This window comes from Apiospora kogelbergensis (assembly GCF_038363985.1).
Source record: "Apiospora kogelbergensis strain CBS 113332 chromosome Unknown utg000001l_segment0_segment0, whole genome shotgun sequence".
In the NCBI taxonomy this organism is placed as follows: Eukaryota; Fungi; Ascomycota; class Sordariomycetes; order Amphisphaeriales; family Apiosporaceae; genus Apiospora; species Apiospora kogelbergensis.
The window spans coordinates 1,356,099-1,372,123 of record NW_027117418.1 but is presented as its reverse complement, the minus strand read 5'-3'; the positions used below and the strand labels follow the sequence as shown (position 1 = coordinate 1,372,123).

The 16,025-nt window shown below is 53.6% G+C and overlaps 6 protein-coding genes across 6 annotated transcripts; 2 read left to right on the top strand and 4 right to left on the bottom strand.

Moving 5' to 3' along the window:
• Positions 1 to 1,865: 1,865 nt before the first annotated feature.
• PG998_000444 (malate dehydrogenase) lies at positions 1,866 to 3,232 on the top strand (the record flags this gene model as incomplete). The annotated part of the gene is made up of 7 exons (XM_066867262.1): positions 1,866 to 1,878; positions 1,939 to 1,970; positions 2,050 to 2,160; positions 2,224 to 2,311; positions 2,377 to 2,842; positions 2,892 to 3,036; positions 3,092 to 3,232. 7 exons carry the CDS (start codon positions 1,866 to 1,868, stop codon positions 3,230 to 3,232), a joined length of 996 nt encoding a protein of 331 aa, XP_066735677.1.
• Positions 3,233 to 3,825: 593 nt separating this feature from the next.
• Positions 3,826 to 4,731, bottom strand: PG998_000443 (uncharacterized protein; the record flags this gene model as incomplete). Its single annotated transcript, XM_066867261.1, has 3 exons — positions 3,826 to 3,957; positions 4,056 to 4,263; positions 4,394 to 4,731. 3 exons carry the CDS (start codon positions 4,729 to 4,731, stop codon positions 3,826 to 3,828), a joined length of 678 nt encoding a protein of 225 aa, XP_066735676.1.
• Positions 4,732 to 5,575: 844 nt separating this feature from the next.
• On the bottom strand, positions 5,576 to 7,754 carry PG998_000442 (zinc finger domain-containing protein; the record flags this gene model as incomplete). The annotated part of the gene is made up of 5 exons (XM_066867260.1): positions 5,576 to 6,319; positions 6,399 to 6,787; positions 6,961 to 7,029; positions 7,190 to 7,351; positions 7,607 to 7,754. 5 exons carry the CDS (start codon positions 7,752 to 7,754, stop codon positions 5,576 to 5,578), a joined length of 1,512 nt encoding a protein of 503 aa, XP_066735675.1.
• A 982-nt stretch (positions 7,755 to 8,736) lies between these two features.
• On the top strand, positions 8,737 to 9,144 carry PG998_000441 (uncharacterized protein; the record flags this gene model as incomplete). The annotated part of the gene is made up of 2 exons (XM_066867259.1): positions 8,737 to 8,953; positions 9,017 to 9,144. 2 exons carry the CDS (start codon positions 8,737 to 8,739, stop codon positions 9,142 to 9,144), a joined length of 345 nt encoding a protein of 114 aa, XP_066735674.1.
• A 183-nt stretch (positions 9,145 to 9,327) lies between these two features.
• On the bottom strand, positions 9,328 to 12,108 carry PG998_000440 (YL1 nuclear protein; the record flags this gene model as incomplete). Its single annotated transcript, XM_066867258.1, has 4 exons — positions 9,328 to 10,100; positions 10,160 to 10,337; positions 10,421 to 10,936; positions 10,981 to 12,108. The coding sequence occupies 4 exons, from the start codon at positions 12,106 to 12,108 to the stop codon at positions 9,328 to 9,330; spliced, it is 2,595 nt and encodes an 864-aa protein (XP_066735673.1).
• A 700-nt stretch (positions 12,109 to 12,808) lies between these two features.
• Positions 12,809 to 15,146, bottom strand: PG998_000439 (uncharacterized protein; the record flags this gene model as incomplete). The annotated part of the gene is made up of 6 exons (XM_066867257.1): positions 12,809 to 12,980; positions 13,051 to 13,511; positions 13,563 to 13,723; positions 13,790 to 14,187; positions 14,250 to 14,915; positions 14,968 to 15,146. 6 exons carry the CDS (start codon positions 15,144 to 15,146, stop codon positions 12,809 to 12,811), a joined length of 2,037 nt encoding a protein of 678 aa, XP_066735672.1.
• Between the last annotated feature and the right edge of the window lie 879 nt (positions 15,147 to 16,025).

The window sequence follows — 16,025 nt, the reverse complement described above, 5'->3', positions numbered from 1 at the left end:
CGGGGGCGACTCTCAAGTAAGGTTAATAGGTCACACCGAGGTGGGTATTGCTATTTTCGGTGTGGAAGTTGTTTCGTACCGTACCCTTGAGTTTTGAGTAGGAGCGGCGATCTGATATGTCGTGGGGGTCTCTTGCGCGGCATATCCGGTAGGTAAAGGCAGGGAATCGCCGCCTGGGTCGTCATGGTTCCCAATAATAGACAGCTCCTCCTGGCTCCTTGGTATTGTGTTGAAGCTCGGCCGCCGAGGATGTTTCTCCCGCCTGGATATTCGCCTTGGCAGTGGGCCGGTGAAACTGTTGAGCTTCACTTTGCACCATGACCGCTTTTCCGTAGTCGAGGAGCGAATTGTCACAAGCCTCCATGCACGTTGGAGATCAAAAAAGAAAGCAATGGTGCTTATCTTTTGCCCGTGACAAGACAGTTGTCGGCGAGATTTCCCACTGCCTAGCCCGAGTCTCCTATAAAATCCGTCTATAATGACTAGCTAGTCACCCATTGGCCAACGGCGCCGGGTTCCGAAGATACAGCTTCAGAAGCTGGACAGCCTCGGTTTCTCAGGTCACTTGGAAGCTCTATCTGCCAACACCCGTTAGCCGTTTGACTCGTGATTCTGCCTCCTCTCCAACCCTCGGGAACTGTTACTTGGTAAAACGACCCTTCGCTTCGGCTAATAGCAATAATCATATGGGATGTGCATCCTATAGCGTAAGTGGTCATCAAATAGTTAGCAAATCGGTTAGTAAGTTTGTTGCAGTCGGGTCCGGTTTTCCTGGATCACACACAACAACCCAAAAAGAGCATTTGGTAGGTGGTTTGTTGTGAAGCTGTTTCATGCCGCAAATAGTATTTCTGGGCGTTATGTCAAGTGCGCCCAAGGACTGTGAGAGGCCAGCGGAATCGCAAACAAATGGCCGGCTGTGGACGAAGCACGTTCCGTCTACTGGACACTGAACCCCCGTCTTGTGACACGGGAGGTTCCCGACAACCCAGCAGCCAGTCAATCATCGGGACGGACGTGTTTGATGCAGCGTGTTGCTTGCATGCTGATATCAAGCTATACATCAGGCATGTATGGATGGGTAATGGGTGCATGCGTCAAGGCGTACCGGCCACTGCCTTGGATATAATCTCCCGTGTACCTTGACGGCGGGGTAGGTGGTAAGGTACTGTGTAGTATGTAGTATGTAGTAGAGAAGGCAACACCCCTTCCTTCTTGCTTATTTCCCCCGCTTGACCCGAAACTTCTTGGGGGGCTTTCCCCCTAATGCCATCCACGGGTTTCTAATAGGTCGGAGGTCTTGGGGGCAGGAGGCGCTGGAGGCACTAGACCGGGAAGCTCAGAGCTCCCAAGCTCCCAGCGCCATGGAGCTTCCCCCTGCAGTCCCTGGCCTCTCCTGGCCACCCCTCTCTCTACACACTATTCACTGGCCTGCCCCCTTCGTCCTCCCCTACTCCCCCAGCCCGTGTCCAGAGCGTTGGTGTTTCTCCCTCTCCATAAATCAGCCCCGCCATTCTGACTATTCTCCCCCTACATCACTCTCCAGTCCCTCTTTTCGTCCAGAACCGAAATCCCCCCCGGAGATCTGAGCAGAGAAAAAAATACAGATATCAGACTAGGTGCGTGTGTCTTCTGACTGACCTGCCTTCAGTCTTCGAGAGAGCCGGTATAAAGTTTGCCCATCCACCCTCCTGTCCTGGACTCCCATTCTATCCCATCTCTATCTCTTCATTTTCTCTCTCTTCAAGATACCCATACCCGCCCAAGAACAGTGACGTTGACCTTCTGCACCCCGCCTTAGATCGCATCCTATTCCCCACTTCAAGTCGAACCAGAACCTCGATTCACCAACACCAACCGCAAACATGGTTAAAGCTGGTATGGATATCGACCGACCTCCGTGACAACATGCCACCGGCTTTGCTAATCATCATGTAGTCATTGCTGGAGCCTCCGGCGGTATTGGCCAGGTACAAACCACCCACCGCCTCCATGAGCTGCCCGCTGGCTGGCACTGGACTTCAACTAATCCGACCTCTCTCTTGCTAGCCTCTTTCCCTGCTTATGAAGCTGTGCCCCCTCGTTGACGAGCTCGCTCTCTACGATGTCGTTAACACCCCCGGCGTTGCTGCCGATCTCTCCCACATCTCCTCCACAGCCGTAAGTTGCTACCCAAGAGCCCCAGGTCGACTTGTGCTCGTCTAACTGGTTCATCACTTGCAGAAAATCACTGGTTATCTCCCTAAGGATGATGGTGGCAAGGCTGCCATGAAGGATGCCGACATTATCATCATCCCCGCTGGTATTCCCCGTAAGTACCGAATGCTGCTCATGCCCTCCCGCAGGCTTCAGCTAAACATGTTGAATGTTTCACAGGCAAGCCCGGTATGACACGTGACGATCTGTTCAAGATCAATGCCGGCATTGTCAAGGGCCTGATCGAGATCGCTGCCGATGTCGCCCCCAAGGCTTTCATTCTCGTCATCTCCAACCCTGTCAACTCGACAGTCCCCATTGCCGCAGAGGTCCTGAAGGCCAAGGGCGTATTCAACGCCCAGAAGCTCTTCGGTGTCACTACCCTTGACATCGTTCGTGCCGAGACTTTCGTTGCCGAGATTGCCGGCAAGAAGACTGGCTCCGAGTTGACTGTCCCCGTCATTGGTGGACACTCTGGCGAGACCATTGTTCCCCTCTTCAGCCAAATCTCACCCAGTGGCGTCACCGTCCCTGATGACAAGTACGATGAGCTTGTCAACCGTGTTCAGTTCGGTGGTGACGAGGTTGTCAAGGCCAAGGATGGTGCTGGTTCCGCTACCTTGTCCATGGCTTACGCCGGTTACCGGTACGTAGTGGAGTCCATCTTGCTTTCCGACTTGCTAACATGAGAACAGCTTTGCCGAGAAGGTCCTGAAGGCTGCCAAGGGCGAGAAGGGTCTTGTCGAGCCCAGCTTCGTCTACCTGCCGGGTGTGCCCGGTGGCAAGGAGATTGCCGAGAAGACTGGCTGCGATTTCTTCTCGGTCCCCATCGAGCTTGGCGTAAGTGCATCAGCCGTATCTTATAATAGTGACAACGCTAACTCATCATAAACAGCCCAACGGCGCCGAGAAGGCCACCAATGTTCTGGGCAACATCACCGCGAAGGAGCAGAAGTTGTTGGAAGCTTGCACTACAGGCCTGAAGGACAACATCACCAAGGGCGTTACCTTTGCCCACAACCCCCCTCAGAAGTAAATAATTCCCCCACCACCCTTAATACGCTATGGGCGTAACTCGTGCGCGAACTATTGATGAATTACGAATTGGTTTTGGGACACACGGAAAGCTGCCACTGAGCAGCTGAGGGTGTGTATAGAAGGAAAAACGCAAAATACAGCTCGCGCGCTATTGAGAACCAGTGACTGATTGTTTGATTCCTCGCGACAGGCTGTGAAGTGCTTTTTCTGTTTTAGGCCCCGGTTCCCTCGAGTAATGACACCATTCCCGTGAACGCACTCGTCGCCATGACCAATCCGAGAGAAAGAACAGATGACCGTAAACGTCGGTGTCGAAGGTGGTGGTAATGTTTGGGTAATGAAGGAGAGACAAGCTGCGTGATCATTGGAACCCGCACATAAAATGATCGTGCTGGCGGGAAGTACATTATTTTTATAGGCCTTCTTGTAGATATCGTCAATATCAACGCCGTAAACGCCCCGGACTCCCTTCGCAAATGCTCCCGTAACCACCGTCCGCTTAATCACCAAGCATGCATGTACCTGGATCTGGTCCTTTGGATCTAACGCATTTCCTCTTTTTTAAACCATTACAGATTCTTCAAGGCCCTCTCAAGACTTGGACGGCAGCGTCTTTATTTGGAACACAGCTCCCGGCAACTCACTCGTCTCTGCTTGCACCGTGGCGTTAATCCCCAAAGCCGCCAGAGCGCCCCGTACTATACCGCAAGGGAACCATAAGAACTACATTTCCCCAGAATCATCAGTGTTAGACCAGCAACCACATAGATAGAGCAGGGAGGGGTGTCCGTGCAAAGAGCAGAAAAAAAGGGAAAACCTACCGGTTGCGCCCGAAGCACGGCCTGACCACCCGTCTCAGTGCTCATGCGGGCGAGGGGGCGGAAAGCGTTGTCGGTCAGCACGTATACGCCGCGGTGGTTGGTCTTGAGGTTGTCGATCTGCTTCTTGAAGACGAGGGTCCAGAGGTCTTTGCAGAGGAACTTGATGACGTCGAGGGTGTCGTTGAAGCGAGGGCGGTCGCGGGAGAAACTGGTGGGGCAGAGTCAGTTAGTTACCGAGTGTCAAGGGCGCTCGCTCGTTGCCAGTAGGACTGTGCGAAGAAGAAGGAGAGCCTGGATGGGTATGCTGTTTGTTGCGTGTAAAGGAAAGAAAACCATACCGTTCTACCAGACCCAGCCCAACCCTGTATCCCAACGTCTCGAGGCGGTAAAACACCGCATCGCGCTCCTCTTCCTCGTCCAACCTCCCGCTCGCCCGCGCCGCTGCTGTGCCATCCCCCGTGCTTGCTGTCGCTCCTGTCGTCTCGGCGGCAACAACACCACCACTGCTACTTTTGGGTATTGACTCGGCGGATGCCGCGGCGTCGACCTCGTTGGCGACCCGGTACGCCATGGGCACGATCTCGATGAGCAGGAAGTCGAGACATGAGGAGCTGAGGAAGGAGGCGGAGGGGTCCGAGGCGTTGAACGGCGGGAGCGGCTGGTCAAAGGTGGACATGGTGACTTCTTGGTCGTCGTTGTCGTCGGCTCTATATTACAGAGGTGGCGGTCGTCGTCGTCGTGCTCAGGCGCATCGGGCGTTCGTATGCGCCGTAGGAGAGAGCTCCGGAGGGGCCTTCCTTATAGCCTGCCTACCCAGACGTAGGTATTTATGAGGGTGGGTGGACAGGCGGTCGATGGTGAGGCCAACTAGTTGGTGATGCGGTAGACGTCTCGAGGGTGATCGTGGCGGACCTGGGGGGTCGTATGCGCATATACCAGGTGCCGTCTGTATGATGGCTTTCGAATGTCAAGGCTGAGGAATTGCAAGGGCGCAGGGCTGAAGTTGTCTGTCTGATTGTGGTCTTGAATGTTGGGATCAAATCCATCAATTGCGCCTGTGTCTGTCTGTGCCTGTGCCTGTGGTGATTAGTGGGGTAAGCAAGTAATGGTGGATGCATGTACCTGGAAACTGGAAACTGGAAACTGGAAACGGGCGACTGGTCTGGCCGGCTTCACATTTAAGCTCAAATAGGGGTCCCTGCTCTGTTTGCAGATCGGCACTTGTTGCTCTCTATTATCAAGATATTGATTCCTTCATAAGTCGGGCATTACGACGGGCTACATCGTTGCAAATAAACCATGTTCGTGTCCAACACCACGGCTCAAATGCACAAGCCTCGCACCGGGTCTGGAGTCAACCGTTCGTACGTGTCTGAAGAGCGGAATACGTTGTGGTAAAAACTCCGATGCCAGATTTCCCTTTGCAAAATATACATGCTTTCCCTGTTATGCCATGCCAGAAACGCCGATTCCATGCAAAATGACTTCACCCCTTTTATCCCCTCATTACGATGCTACTCTTACGAGTACTGGAACTTGGGGATGTTGGGGCCTAGACTGGGCGTCGTACCCGCGTTCTGTCGTTTTGGTGCTCGCACGGGCTCGTCATCCTCGTCGTCGCTCAACGTCAAGTCGATAACTTCCGCTGGCCTCTTGCGGCTTCCTGATGATGATCCGTTGCCCTGCGCAGAAGCTGGCGTCCCGAAGAGCGACTGGTTAGGGGTAAGTGTGTTGCGTGCGCTCTGGACGCTGAAGCTATCCAGAGGCACTACCTCGTCGTCGTCGTCATCTATTACGCTTGCATTGACTCCGCTCGAGTATCTGGGTCTCTTAGGTTCGGGTTCACTGCTGGCTTGCGCTCTCCATTGCCCGTCCGGCTCGATCGTGACCTGCTCTGTGGACTCCGAGGTATGATCCAGGATGTCTTTCACATACTGGTCGACGGCGAGGTTCTCAAACGCTGCCGGCTTGTTACATATGGGACAAATCCACTGGGGACCCTGCTCTTGCAGCTGGAGATACGAAGTGGCATCGAAGCACTGCACGTGGTTACACGACGTTGACCGACATGGTGCCCGTAATCTGGTGTAGCTAAGAGGACACTTCAGAGAGAGAACCTGTGATGTCGCAACCACGTCGGGGTCGTTGGCCGCCTTGGTGAGTTCTTGAATCACCGATTCTTTGTGGATCCGTCGCCCCTGGATCTTGGTGACAAGCTCCTCGACGGGAACGGCCCGACAGAGGTACACTGCGAGGAAGAACTTCTGAAAAATGAAAGTCAGCAAACATGTCCCTGAAAGTAAGAACCATTCGAAACTCCAGGGAGCATCACATCCCGCACACAATTGCCAGACATGACACGTGCTCATCACCACATGGATCGTGGAAGTTTGAATGGCTCACTGGTGGATTCGTCTTCACCTTCTGAGTCAGCGCATAAGTGAACTCAATGTTGTTCACGTAGGAATGCTTGTCCAGCCGCAGCGAGCTGGTGATGTCAACCGGTCGCGTCGAGCCTGGCTTTCCCTTTAGTCCCCGCAGGTTAGCCTTGATCTCTCCGCCGTTAACCTTGAGCTCCGACTGATGCGGGAATGCAACTTCCTGGGGTCCTTGGTCGTCGGCAGCACAGAACACCATGACCCTGGTTGTTTTGTCGTGCGTGCACTGCAGAAGAGAGGGGTGGTCGCTCGTCTTCAGTGCGAAGTGGATAGAATTGCGATGCTGGGCCATAGCTGTGTTTCCTGTTAGCACCTACACGTCTAATAGCAAACGCAGCTTGAGACTTTGGAGCTCCCAATAGGCACTCCCTTCCACGATATAGAGCCCAAAGCACCAGTCGCGGACTAGGCGGTAGCGCTAGGCCTGTGAGACCGTGGCGCGAACATTCACTTTCCAGAAGACTTACCATCGCAGGTACGAACGTTCCCAATTTGAGACTGAATCATGTAGAATGGGCTTGGCTTGAATTGGAGCACTGATGTGAAGGTTAGCAAGGGCGCATAAGGTTGATTGCCGAGTCCAGCTTACTCGACTTCGATGCTCCTTGGGCAGAGGCCCCCCAAAACCGCGATTCTGGCCAAACGCGTAATGGGGGTAGCCGTTGCTGTAAGTTGGTGCAACTTGCGGTGGGATACCCGGGCTTGTGCCATAGGCGCCGCCTCTGGCAGAGCCCGTTGCCGATGCGCCGTTGTTCTGGTGGGCTTGGTGACCACCGCGCCCACCTGAAGACATGCTTTGTATGGTGCTTCTGAGTTGTGCGTATAGTGCCGGGTCTGCGTGGAGATTCTCTTGTAGAGCTGCAATGAGCAGGCAACAAAGTTAGCCTGGCTGGTCAAGACGGAAAAATGGGTATACATTCGGTGTGCGACCAAGTTAGATTAACGTGGATGTGATGCAGATCTGTGTGTAGATGTAACGGTCCCCATTTAGGAAGAGGCCGCATCGATTGAGAGACTGTTCAGGTGTTTTCTCGCCAATGTGGTCGGCGCTGTTCCTCAGGCGCAAAGGTTGAGGGAGTGATTGTCCTGTCCATCTCTGGCAACCTAACCTACCTTCTATTATTCGCTTTTGTAAATCGGCCTTGATGCCGCTCGTCTTCAGTCCATTAAGCTGGCATATAGATTGTAGCTGCTTGTTCAGCATGTGGCCGAGCTGAGCGGACAGCGATTGGATTTCTCTGGCAGAGGTCGAGGAAGCCATTTCGGCGGCTGGTTGCGTTGTGCTGCTCCCTTGTACCTAGGCAGGCTATTTGTTATCTGGGTTGGTCGCCTCATTAGGAAGGCGCGGCGCAGGTTTATTCTCGCAGTTTCCCTCAGGTCGGTCGAATGCTCATCGGGCCTAGGAATGTCGGCGATGGGAAGGGCTGTGAGGGTTTTGCTGTGGCCGATTCCACGATTTAAACGACCAGCTCTCGAAGGCTTTTGACCAAAGTCGCACGCAGTTAGTTAGCTTAGGAGTCTTCCACTGTTGGAAATCACGGTTCAAAGCTAGAGATTCTACGCATGATGAGAAATGAATGGTTACCTATTCTACCAGCCGAAGGCAAGAGCAATCGATGGGCGTTGGGGAACGAGATTGCTGCGGTCGTTGTCTTGTCGGTCGTTGTCGTTGTCGTCTTTAGCAGGCATGACAGCCTGGTTGGCGTCACGTCGGATCGGTCGTGGTTAATACTTCTTGGAGCTGGGCCTTTGGATGCTTGGGTTTACAGTACGGGAGTTAAGTATGTACTTAGGCGTTACACATACGACTTAACGGGCTTAGACAGGGAAGGTTGCCTCTGGGTCTGGGTGTCCCAATCAACTGTACGGAAGCTGTCCAGCCTGAACTTGAGTGGACAGGGTTGGCAATTCCGCGATTCTTTTGTACGTGTAAAATTGTTTGCCTGCCTACTCTATCTGGTTAGAGTCATCAGACCCGTTACCTGACTGTCCCAATCGTCCTTTCTTCTTCTTATTCTTATCCTTTTTTAAGGGGACTGGCCGCCCGCCATCCAGAAAATCTGCCCCACCAGGCATACCGCCTGCCGCTAAAGTTTTGCTCGATTTAGCGCTCTTTTTCGCAAGTAGCGATCAGAAAGTTTTAAGTCGCCCAGGTCGACTAATTCTTCGATAGCCCTCTCAGGATTACAAGCGACCGAAGAAAGCAACTTTTCAAAACCACTATCCCCCTGAAATCCGCAGCAATGGCGAAAAGCTCCAGAGCCAGTACGATAAAGGCGAACAACCAGCGCCTCAAGCGCAATGTCTTCGGCCCTGTCGAGGCCGCCCGTATGGAGCGCCTCTCGGCCAAGCTGCGCGAGATCGCAGCCCAGCCCAAACCCATCCCCGAGGTCGAGATGAAGCCGGTCGATGAGGCCGAAGAGGCCAAGGCCGCCGAGAAAGGATCTGCGTCCGACGAGGGTATGCACATCCACCCGGTCTTTCTAACTACGTTGGGGAGACTTCATGCTAACAGATATTCAGCCACAATGGAAGTCGACGCCCCCAAGCCGAGCAAGCGCAGCGAAAGGAAGCGTATTGAGAAGCACAAGAAGCCATCCAAGATCGTATTCCCCAAGTACAAGGACCGCGTGACCAAGAAGAAGAGGTAGATTTGCGTGTTGCGACAAGAGCGATCTTCGAGTTTCACGATGGCGACGGCATCGGCAATGGAAAATGGCATTCATGGGACGGAGTCATGGGAGTTTTCGGCGTTGGTACAGAAAATGTCTTCGCTATCGAAGTGGGTATCAAGCTATGCATATAACAATTCATCAGTGGAGATGCTTCAACTTTTATCGCGGAACCTCGTCAGTTGTCTGTAAAGCCGGTGTAGTTGAGGGCACCTCGTCCCTCTGGCTAGTTTCCGGGACAGACCCAGGCGCTTGTGTACTCGTAAGAGAGGCTTTTGAAAGATCCGGTGTAGCCGTACCGACCAGGGGTGTAATGGGGTGAGCCGCATCAGTTTTCACTGGTGCTACAACTACAGGCGCATCCAAATTCGACGGGCCACTCGCTTCGGGCTTGGTATCTTTGGTGGCCGAGTGCGATGCCACCGGTACGGTCTTCTCTCTAATGGAGCCAGCTGCTCCCGCCTGAGACTGGCTTGCTGTAACTGGCTGTGTAGCAAGTAGAGTGGCTGCTGGCACGGCCGGTTTATTTTGGTTTGCTTCTCCTGTTTTGCTTAAGTTGGCAGTGGCTGGACTGCTCAGCATCGTGCCCGAAGGGGCGGCCTGCACTGCCCCAGTAGGGGTTACTGGTGTAGCTCCTCCCGACTTTCCTGGGTTCGTTACTTCCGGTTGCTTCTCCACGGAGACTGCGGGCTTCTCGGCCTCAACCTTAGGAGGCGCTGGGGCATCTGGATCAAGAAATCTGGCTGGAACGCCGGTGGCTGCAGAGGAGCCGCTTCCCACCCAAGCACCTACCAGCTGACTCCATTTGTAGTCGCCATGCTGCAGCTTGCGGATCTGTTTATACGCGTAGCTGTTGTAGTACGGAAGTCCTGTTTCAGGGTCCCTATAGCGGGCCAGATGGTTCGTGATGACGCATCGAGGTGCAGGTCCAGGCTCTAGATTATGTTAGTTGTCAACGTATCCTCAATATACTCTGCCTGTCTGCAGAACTTACTAGCTAACTTCGGCATCTCCTTGCCAAACAGAATACGTGTCTGCACAGCCTTTTGGCTAATGGCATTTTCGTTGAAGTTCTGGAGGAGAATGCAATTCCTGGTCGCTTTGCCGTTGGCAGGAGGCGTGGGGGGTCGCGGCGGTGGCGAAGCCTTTTCCTTTGCGCATGCCCCTTTGACCTGCCGGTGTTTGATTGTGCAGGCTTAGAGCTGCTTGGGGTTTTGGCGGCAGGCGCTGGTTTGGGAGTTTGAGGCTTGGGCACTGGGGTTGTCTGAACTAGCCGGGGTTGAGACGATGTTGGTGCTGGGGGTGCAGGAGAAGGGCGTGTGTCCGGCTGAGGAGCTGCCAAAGGTGACTGCCTTGGTCCCGACATTGGCGGCGCCAGCACATTTGAAGTATTAGGCCCCATGGTAGGGGGTGATGAATATCCTAAGACCGGCATAGATAGCCCACTCTGTGTAGCCCCGGGGGGTGGCGCCAAGAAACTGTTCGTCGGCGGCTTCATCTCAGGGGGCTTCATGACTGGCGCCTGTACGGGCGGTGCAAACATACTGGTGGTGTATAACCCCGAATCCGGGGGCCTCATGTCTGGGGCCTTCATTTCCGGAGCCTTCATTTCCGGGGCCTTCATTTCAGGGGCCTTCCGCTCTGCTGGTTTGGGCCGCGGCTGTTCTACTTGCTCGGTCTTGGGGGTCACATCTTCGGGTTTAGTAGAGTCCATGTCCTGTTGCGGCTGCGGTTCCCGAGGCTGCTGTGGCAGGTCTTTTGGTGCAGCAGGCTGTTCTTCTTGCGGTTGAGAAACTGGGCGCGTAATAGAGGGACTGGTCGTGTCTTTTCAGCAGCCGCCGGTTTTTCCTCCGTTGGTTCCTGGGCTGTGTCGGGGGATGTTACTTGGGCGGTCTCAGCCTTCTGCGCAGGCGCTTCCGACTCAGGTTTCTGGTTCGTCTCTTTGGCCCCTCCGTCCTTTTCGGGTGGTTCTGTTGATGGGTCCATGCCTACGGTAGAGGTGCGTTTTTTCTTCAGGGGCTTCTCCTCAATTGTGACGATCTTGCCGACGTGCTTCAGTTTGCCGTCTATCCACTCCCCGACGCCACTCCAAAATGTGACAACTGGTCCACTGAGCTGCCGATTGTTCAAGGCGGCAAGCTTTGCTCGCCGTTCGGCCTCCCTTTGCTTCTCTGCCTCCTCCCACCTGTTCAGGCTTTTGGCGTTCCGTTTCTCGACGAGGGCAGCCTCTGCGAGTCGCTCTGCCTGGGTCATGGGTGGCTTTTTGAGGGCCTCCATCCTCTTGGCCTTGCGCTCCATTGCGGCGACCTGCTTGAGCCGTTTTGCTTCTCGCTCCACCATCTGCTGGTGTAGTTGCTCCTTGCTGAGCATGGTGGTCTCACGCTTGGACGCCCGGGTCGGCAAGTCTGCGGTAGATGGCAGCCAGCTTGCGCGCTCTGATTTCCTCTTCGGCCGTGGTGCCGGGGTGGTGGTTGTGACTGAGTTTGTCGTATCCGTATTAATCTTGACTTTCTTGCGGAATTTCAACGGTATTGCCTCCTGCGCCTTGCGTTTCCGCGCTGCCTGCTTGCTCTCGCGGGCTTGTCGTGCCAGTTCTTTCTCTCCCTCGTCCTCGTCGCCGTTCTCGTTAGCGTCGTCTTCATCGGATGACGAGTCCATCTGCACGTCGGATGCATCTTCATCGACATCGGTGAAGCCGCCGTCTTCGCCATCTTCGGCAAACAAGAGTTCGAGTTCGTCGTCGGGTTCCTCGACGGCCAACATCGATTTCATGCGGTTTCCTGCTGTCGATCGCTTTGCTCGGCTGGTGGCAAGCCATTCTACCGGTTTCTCTTCGGCTGCCGGTTCCTCGCGAGGATCTCCATCCTCGCTACTCGAGTCTAGGCTGTCTGCATCTTCGTTCTGGTCCAGCAACATACGCTGGTCCTCTTTTTCGGTCGCCATGAGGGTGAGCGGATAGTTTCGCCGGGTGGTGTTTTATAGCATGCTGAATTCGAGATACGCGTTGACCAATACACCAGAACGATGTACAGCCTGGGCAGAAGAAGAAAAGCTGTCTGTACGCACGCTGTCTGCGGCGATTAGAGGTTGAAATGCGTACGCCACTTTTTAAAGAGTTTCGCGCCGATTAGCGAGACGCGGTTTACTTGAGAGGTAGCCTGTAGCCTGTAGCCTGTCGGTACTTTTTTTCTCTGCACGGGCTTATGATGTCGCCCAGAACCCAGAAAGCCTTAGCCACAAAAACTCCCCCGCTAACCCGCTCACTCGCTGATATGGAGCCATTGGCCATGTCTTGCGGGCCTCAGTCTGGAGCCCATGCATACCGAATCAAACGACGATCTATAGGTCAGTTACACATGTACATGTTGCTTACCACAGTCGCCTCGTGATAACCGAGAAAATAGGGCAAGGTGGGACAATCGTACTCGTTACAAGCCATGTAGTGAGAATCAGAAACATTTGGTATTATGAAATCTCGAAGCTTGAGTCTAGGTGGTGTCGACTAACATGCCCGCTATGATGAAAACAGAGATATATGCTTCAACAATCCAATTCGACCAATGCAGATGCAGAATGTCATGGAAACACATCATATCCTTTCGTGGTCGCATACCCAAATCATCGCCAAACACTGCGAACCCTGTTAAAAAGAAGCTGCGCCGGCATCTGCGCCGATCAAATGCTTAGGCAGGAAGGCCCAGACGGTGCCGACGATTGAAAGCACCAAAGAGATGATCATCGTAGTCCACGCCAAGGCGCGCTCCTTTTTACTCAACTCATGGCCAAATAGTTTGAGGTAGAAGGCCAATGGCAGACTGCAAGAAAGTGGTCAGTCAACGGCCGCCTCCTATTACTTTAGAACGAACGTGAGCAGAGGTAACTTACGTAACACAGATAGTGTAGCAAAGTGCGCTACCCATGAAGGCCATGATCGTATCGAACGCCGGGAAGGCAATCGCAATTACCAGGAAGAAGACCAACGTAAATATGCGGAGGGAGATCTTCATGATTCCCCTGAACACGCTAGACCTGCCAACGAGCATGGAGTCATCGGCCACTACTTGGGTCCGCAGGCCGGCCAACAATTCCAACGTGGTAACGATGGGTTGCGCATTGAGTGGAATCTTGGTCAACGGAATGATCGAGATGAATATGACCAACATCACGTTGAGCGCCTGGGGGTATCCGGTTGTTCGAAGCAGATTGGATGTGATCGCGTCGCGCACGCCATCACCAAACATAATGTACCCAACGACTGCAACGGCGGCGTCGATGAGATAGGTGAAGGTAAAAGTGATACCCACAGCCTCCTTGTAACGATACGGGTGGCGCATGTCACGGTAGATCTATAGAATATTAGTCTAGAGGCCTGCTGTATCGGAGAATGTTCGGCCTACATTTGGGAATACGCTGTGTCCACCCCAAGGCGACATGAGCAATCCAAAAGACAGTGGCAATGTCAACCAGTTCTCAGGGAATATATAGGTAATGGCAGGTTGAATAAGAGATCCGGGACTGGTCGGCTTCAATAGTCCATCCACAATTACGATAATAGCAACTAGAGTATGTCAGCAACAGGATTCATAAGCGGCAATGTAGTCAACTTACTGCTAAAGACGCAGACAATTCCGACGAAACTCGTGAAGCTGAGAACACGGAGCGGCGCAAATTGTAGGGGGTATGAGAATAATCGTACAGACGATTTTCCACTCAGTAACCGTTAGGGTGTCAGGTAACAGGAGATCCAAGGAATCAGCAAATAAGACTATCAGCGCAACGCATGCGGCCAGAAGTTCAAGCGTGAACAACACACTGGTGATGACACGAGCCTTTCTGCCGAAGGATATGTAAGCAATATCGGAAAACGTGATAACGGTGGGATCAAGGTCCATGCAGCGAGAGAGGATCCTCGCCGTCCAGCTCGTGACAGCAGCACAAAGAGCTAGGGCGATCATGCCGCATAGCCATCCTGCATACCTAAGGCCGATAGGCAGACTGAGCAGGCCTACTCCAATAAGGACACTGCCAAGGAAGGTTAGACAATTCGAGATACCTAGCTGGGTGCCGTAATAGCAAGGACCTACTTCGTGGAATTCACAACGGTCTGCGGCAAGGTGGATTGCCCGGATACAGCCAAGACGATTTTGCCATCTTCCTGTTCTACCTCCTTCACTAGAATCGCAGGGCGACCTCCTTCGGGGACGTCCATGCCAGCTTCTTGTTGCTGCCGCCACAGCTCACCGGCATGGTCCATCGACTGACGACTGAGGGCGGAATCGACGGTGCCATATGATCTGTAGGAGGAAAAGCTCCCCACGATAGGGGGTGTCGCGAGATGAGGTTGGATTTCAAATATCGATTGGCGGCTTCGCACAGAATTCGAGGGCGATATAACGCGAGACAGTTCATTCCCAAACCCTTTCCGCTCGCTGCTCCGACGATGCGGGAGCAGGGGAGGCGTAGTGGCTGAAGGCCCCGTCTCTTCGTCCTCAATGGCATTCTCAGAGCCTGTGGTCTCGAGGTGCTGTCGAAGCAAAGACGTCTGAGGGGGGAAACTCTCTATGTCGCCCCTACCGTATGTGATGGGATCTGTTTGGACGGGCTCTTGGTCGGGGGCGAAAACGAACGAGGGTCGTTGCGGTACGACTTCCGGAAAGGCAGCTGCGCGCTGCCAACTTCGAGTGAAAGATCTCAAACTGTTAACTCCGCCAATATCGGTGATGGCAGCTAGCCGGTTGGTGACAGACGACCTAACAAAAAGGTTAGCCACACCGTCAATAGAGCGCATTGCAGCATACGTACCGCCGGCGGATGCGGTTTGGCCAATTTTCCCCGTGGGGAGAGCGATTTTCGCCATGGAGAAGGCTCTGTTCCTCAAATTGAACACTGCTCTGCTGTCCAAGGGAGGAAGTGCTACCAGATCTGTGCGGCGAAGCTCCGCGATCATAGTCGTCCCAGGTAGAGGGCTGTCTTGAGGTCATTGCTTCGGTTGTCTTGCGATAGGTCAGTTGTGCCTTTCTGGATGGCTGGACCCAAATTCCAGAATGTGACTGCTGTAGTCGGACAAGATAGCGCAGGTGGACAAGCCAGGGAAGTTATGAGGTTGAGTCAGTGGCCGCAACGCATGAAGATGTAGAATTTTCCAAGGTCACACCATATGTTCCAAAGGTTGAGAAGAGCCAACCAACATATTGGTATGGTCCAAAGCAAAGGCAAATATATATCAGGTCGGCAGACTTGCGATAGACACGCGAGCAGAGAATGCGCCTACTTTAGTAATGACAACAAATAATACTAAAAACCAACACAGCTACTCTCTGATTGTATGCACATTGAGATCACCTCTGGCTAGCTCGCAGGGTGGACAGAGGCTATGGAAAGCCGGCTCCGGATCCGTGATATTGGGTGGAGACTCTGGAGAAGAACGAGATCCTGAAGCAGTGCATTGCAGCTGTTAGGGAGTGACCTGGACGACGACGACCTCTCAATGCGCAACTGCTCAGTTTCAAGCAATTGAGTCAAGTAACTTTCCACCTCTTCCCAAGTAACCCATGCCACTCTGCCCGTCCGCTCATGACCAACCCTAGCAAGTTGCTTATCACCAACCCCACCGTATGTGGATATTTGTTGCAGTGGCACCGACTTGCGGGGTTCTAAATCCAGCAGCCTGCAGGTGTCTGAGGGTCGAACGCTCCAGAACTACGATATGTCAACAACGGTAGATTCTTCTTATTTCAGAACGAAAGGCGCTGTCAGATGCCTGGGGCTTGGATATTCAATTGGTGTGTATATTGATGTGCAGTTCCTCGGCTGATCTAAGTTCAACAGCAAGATGAAGCCGGAGTCGCACCTAGCCTTGA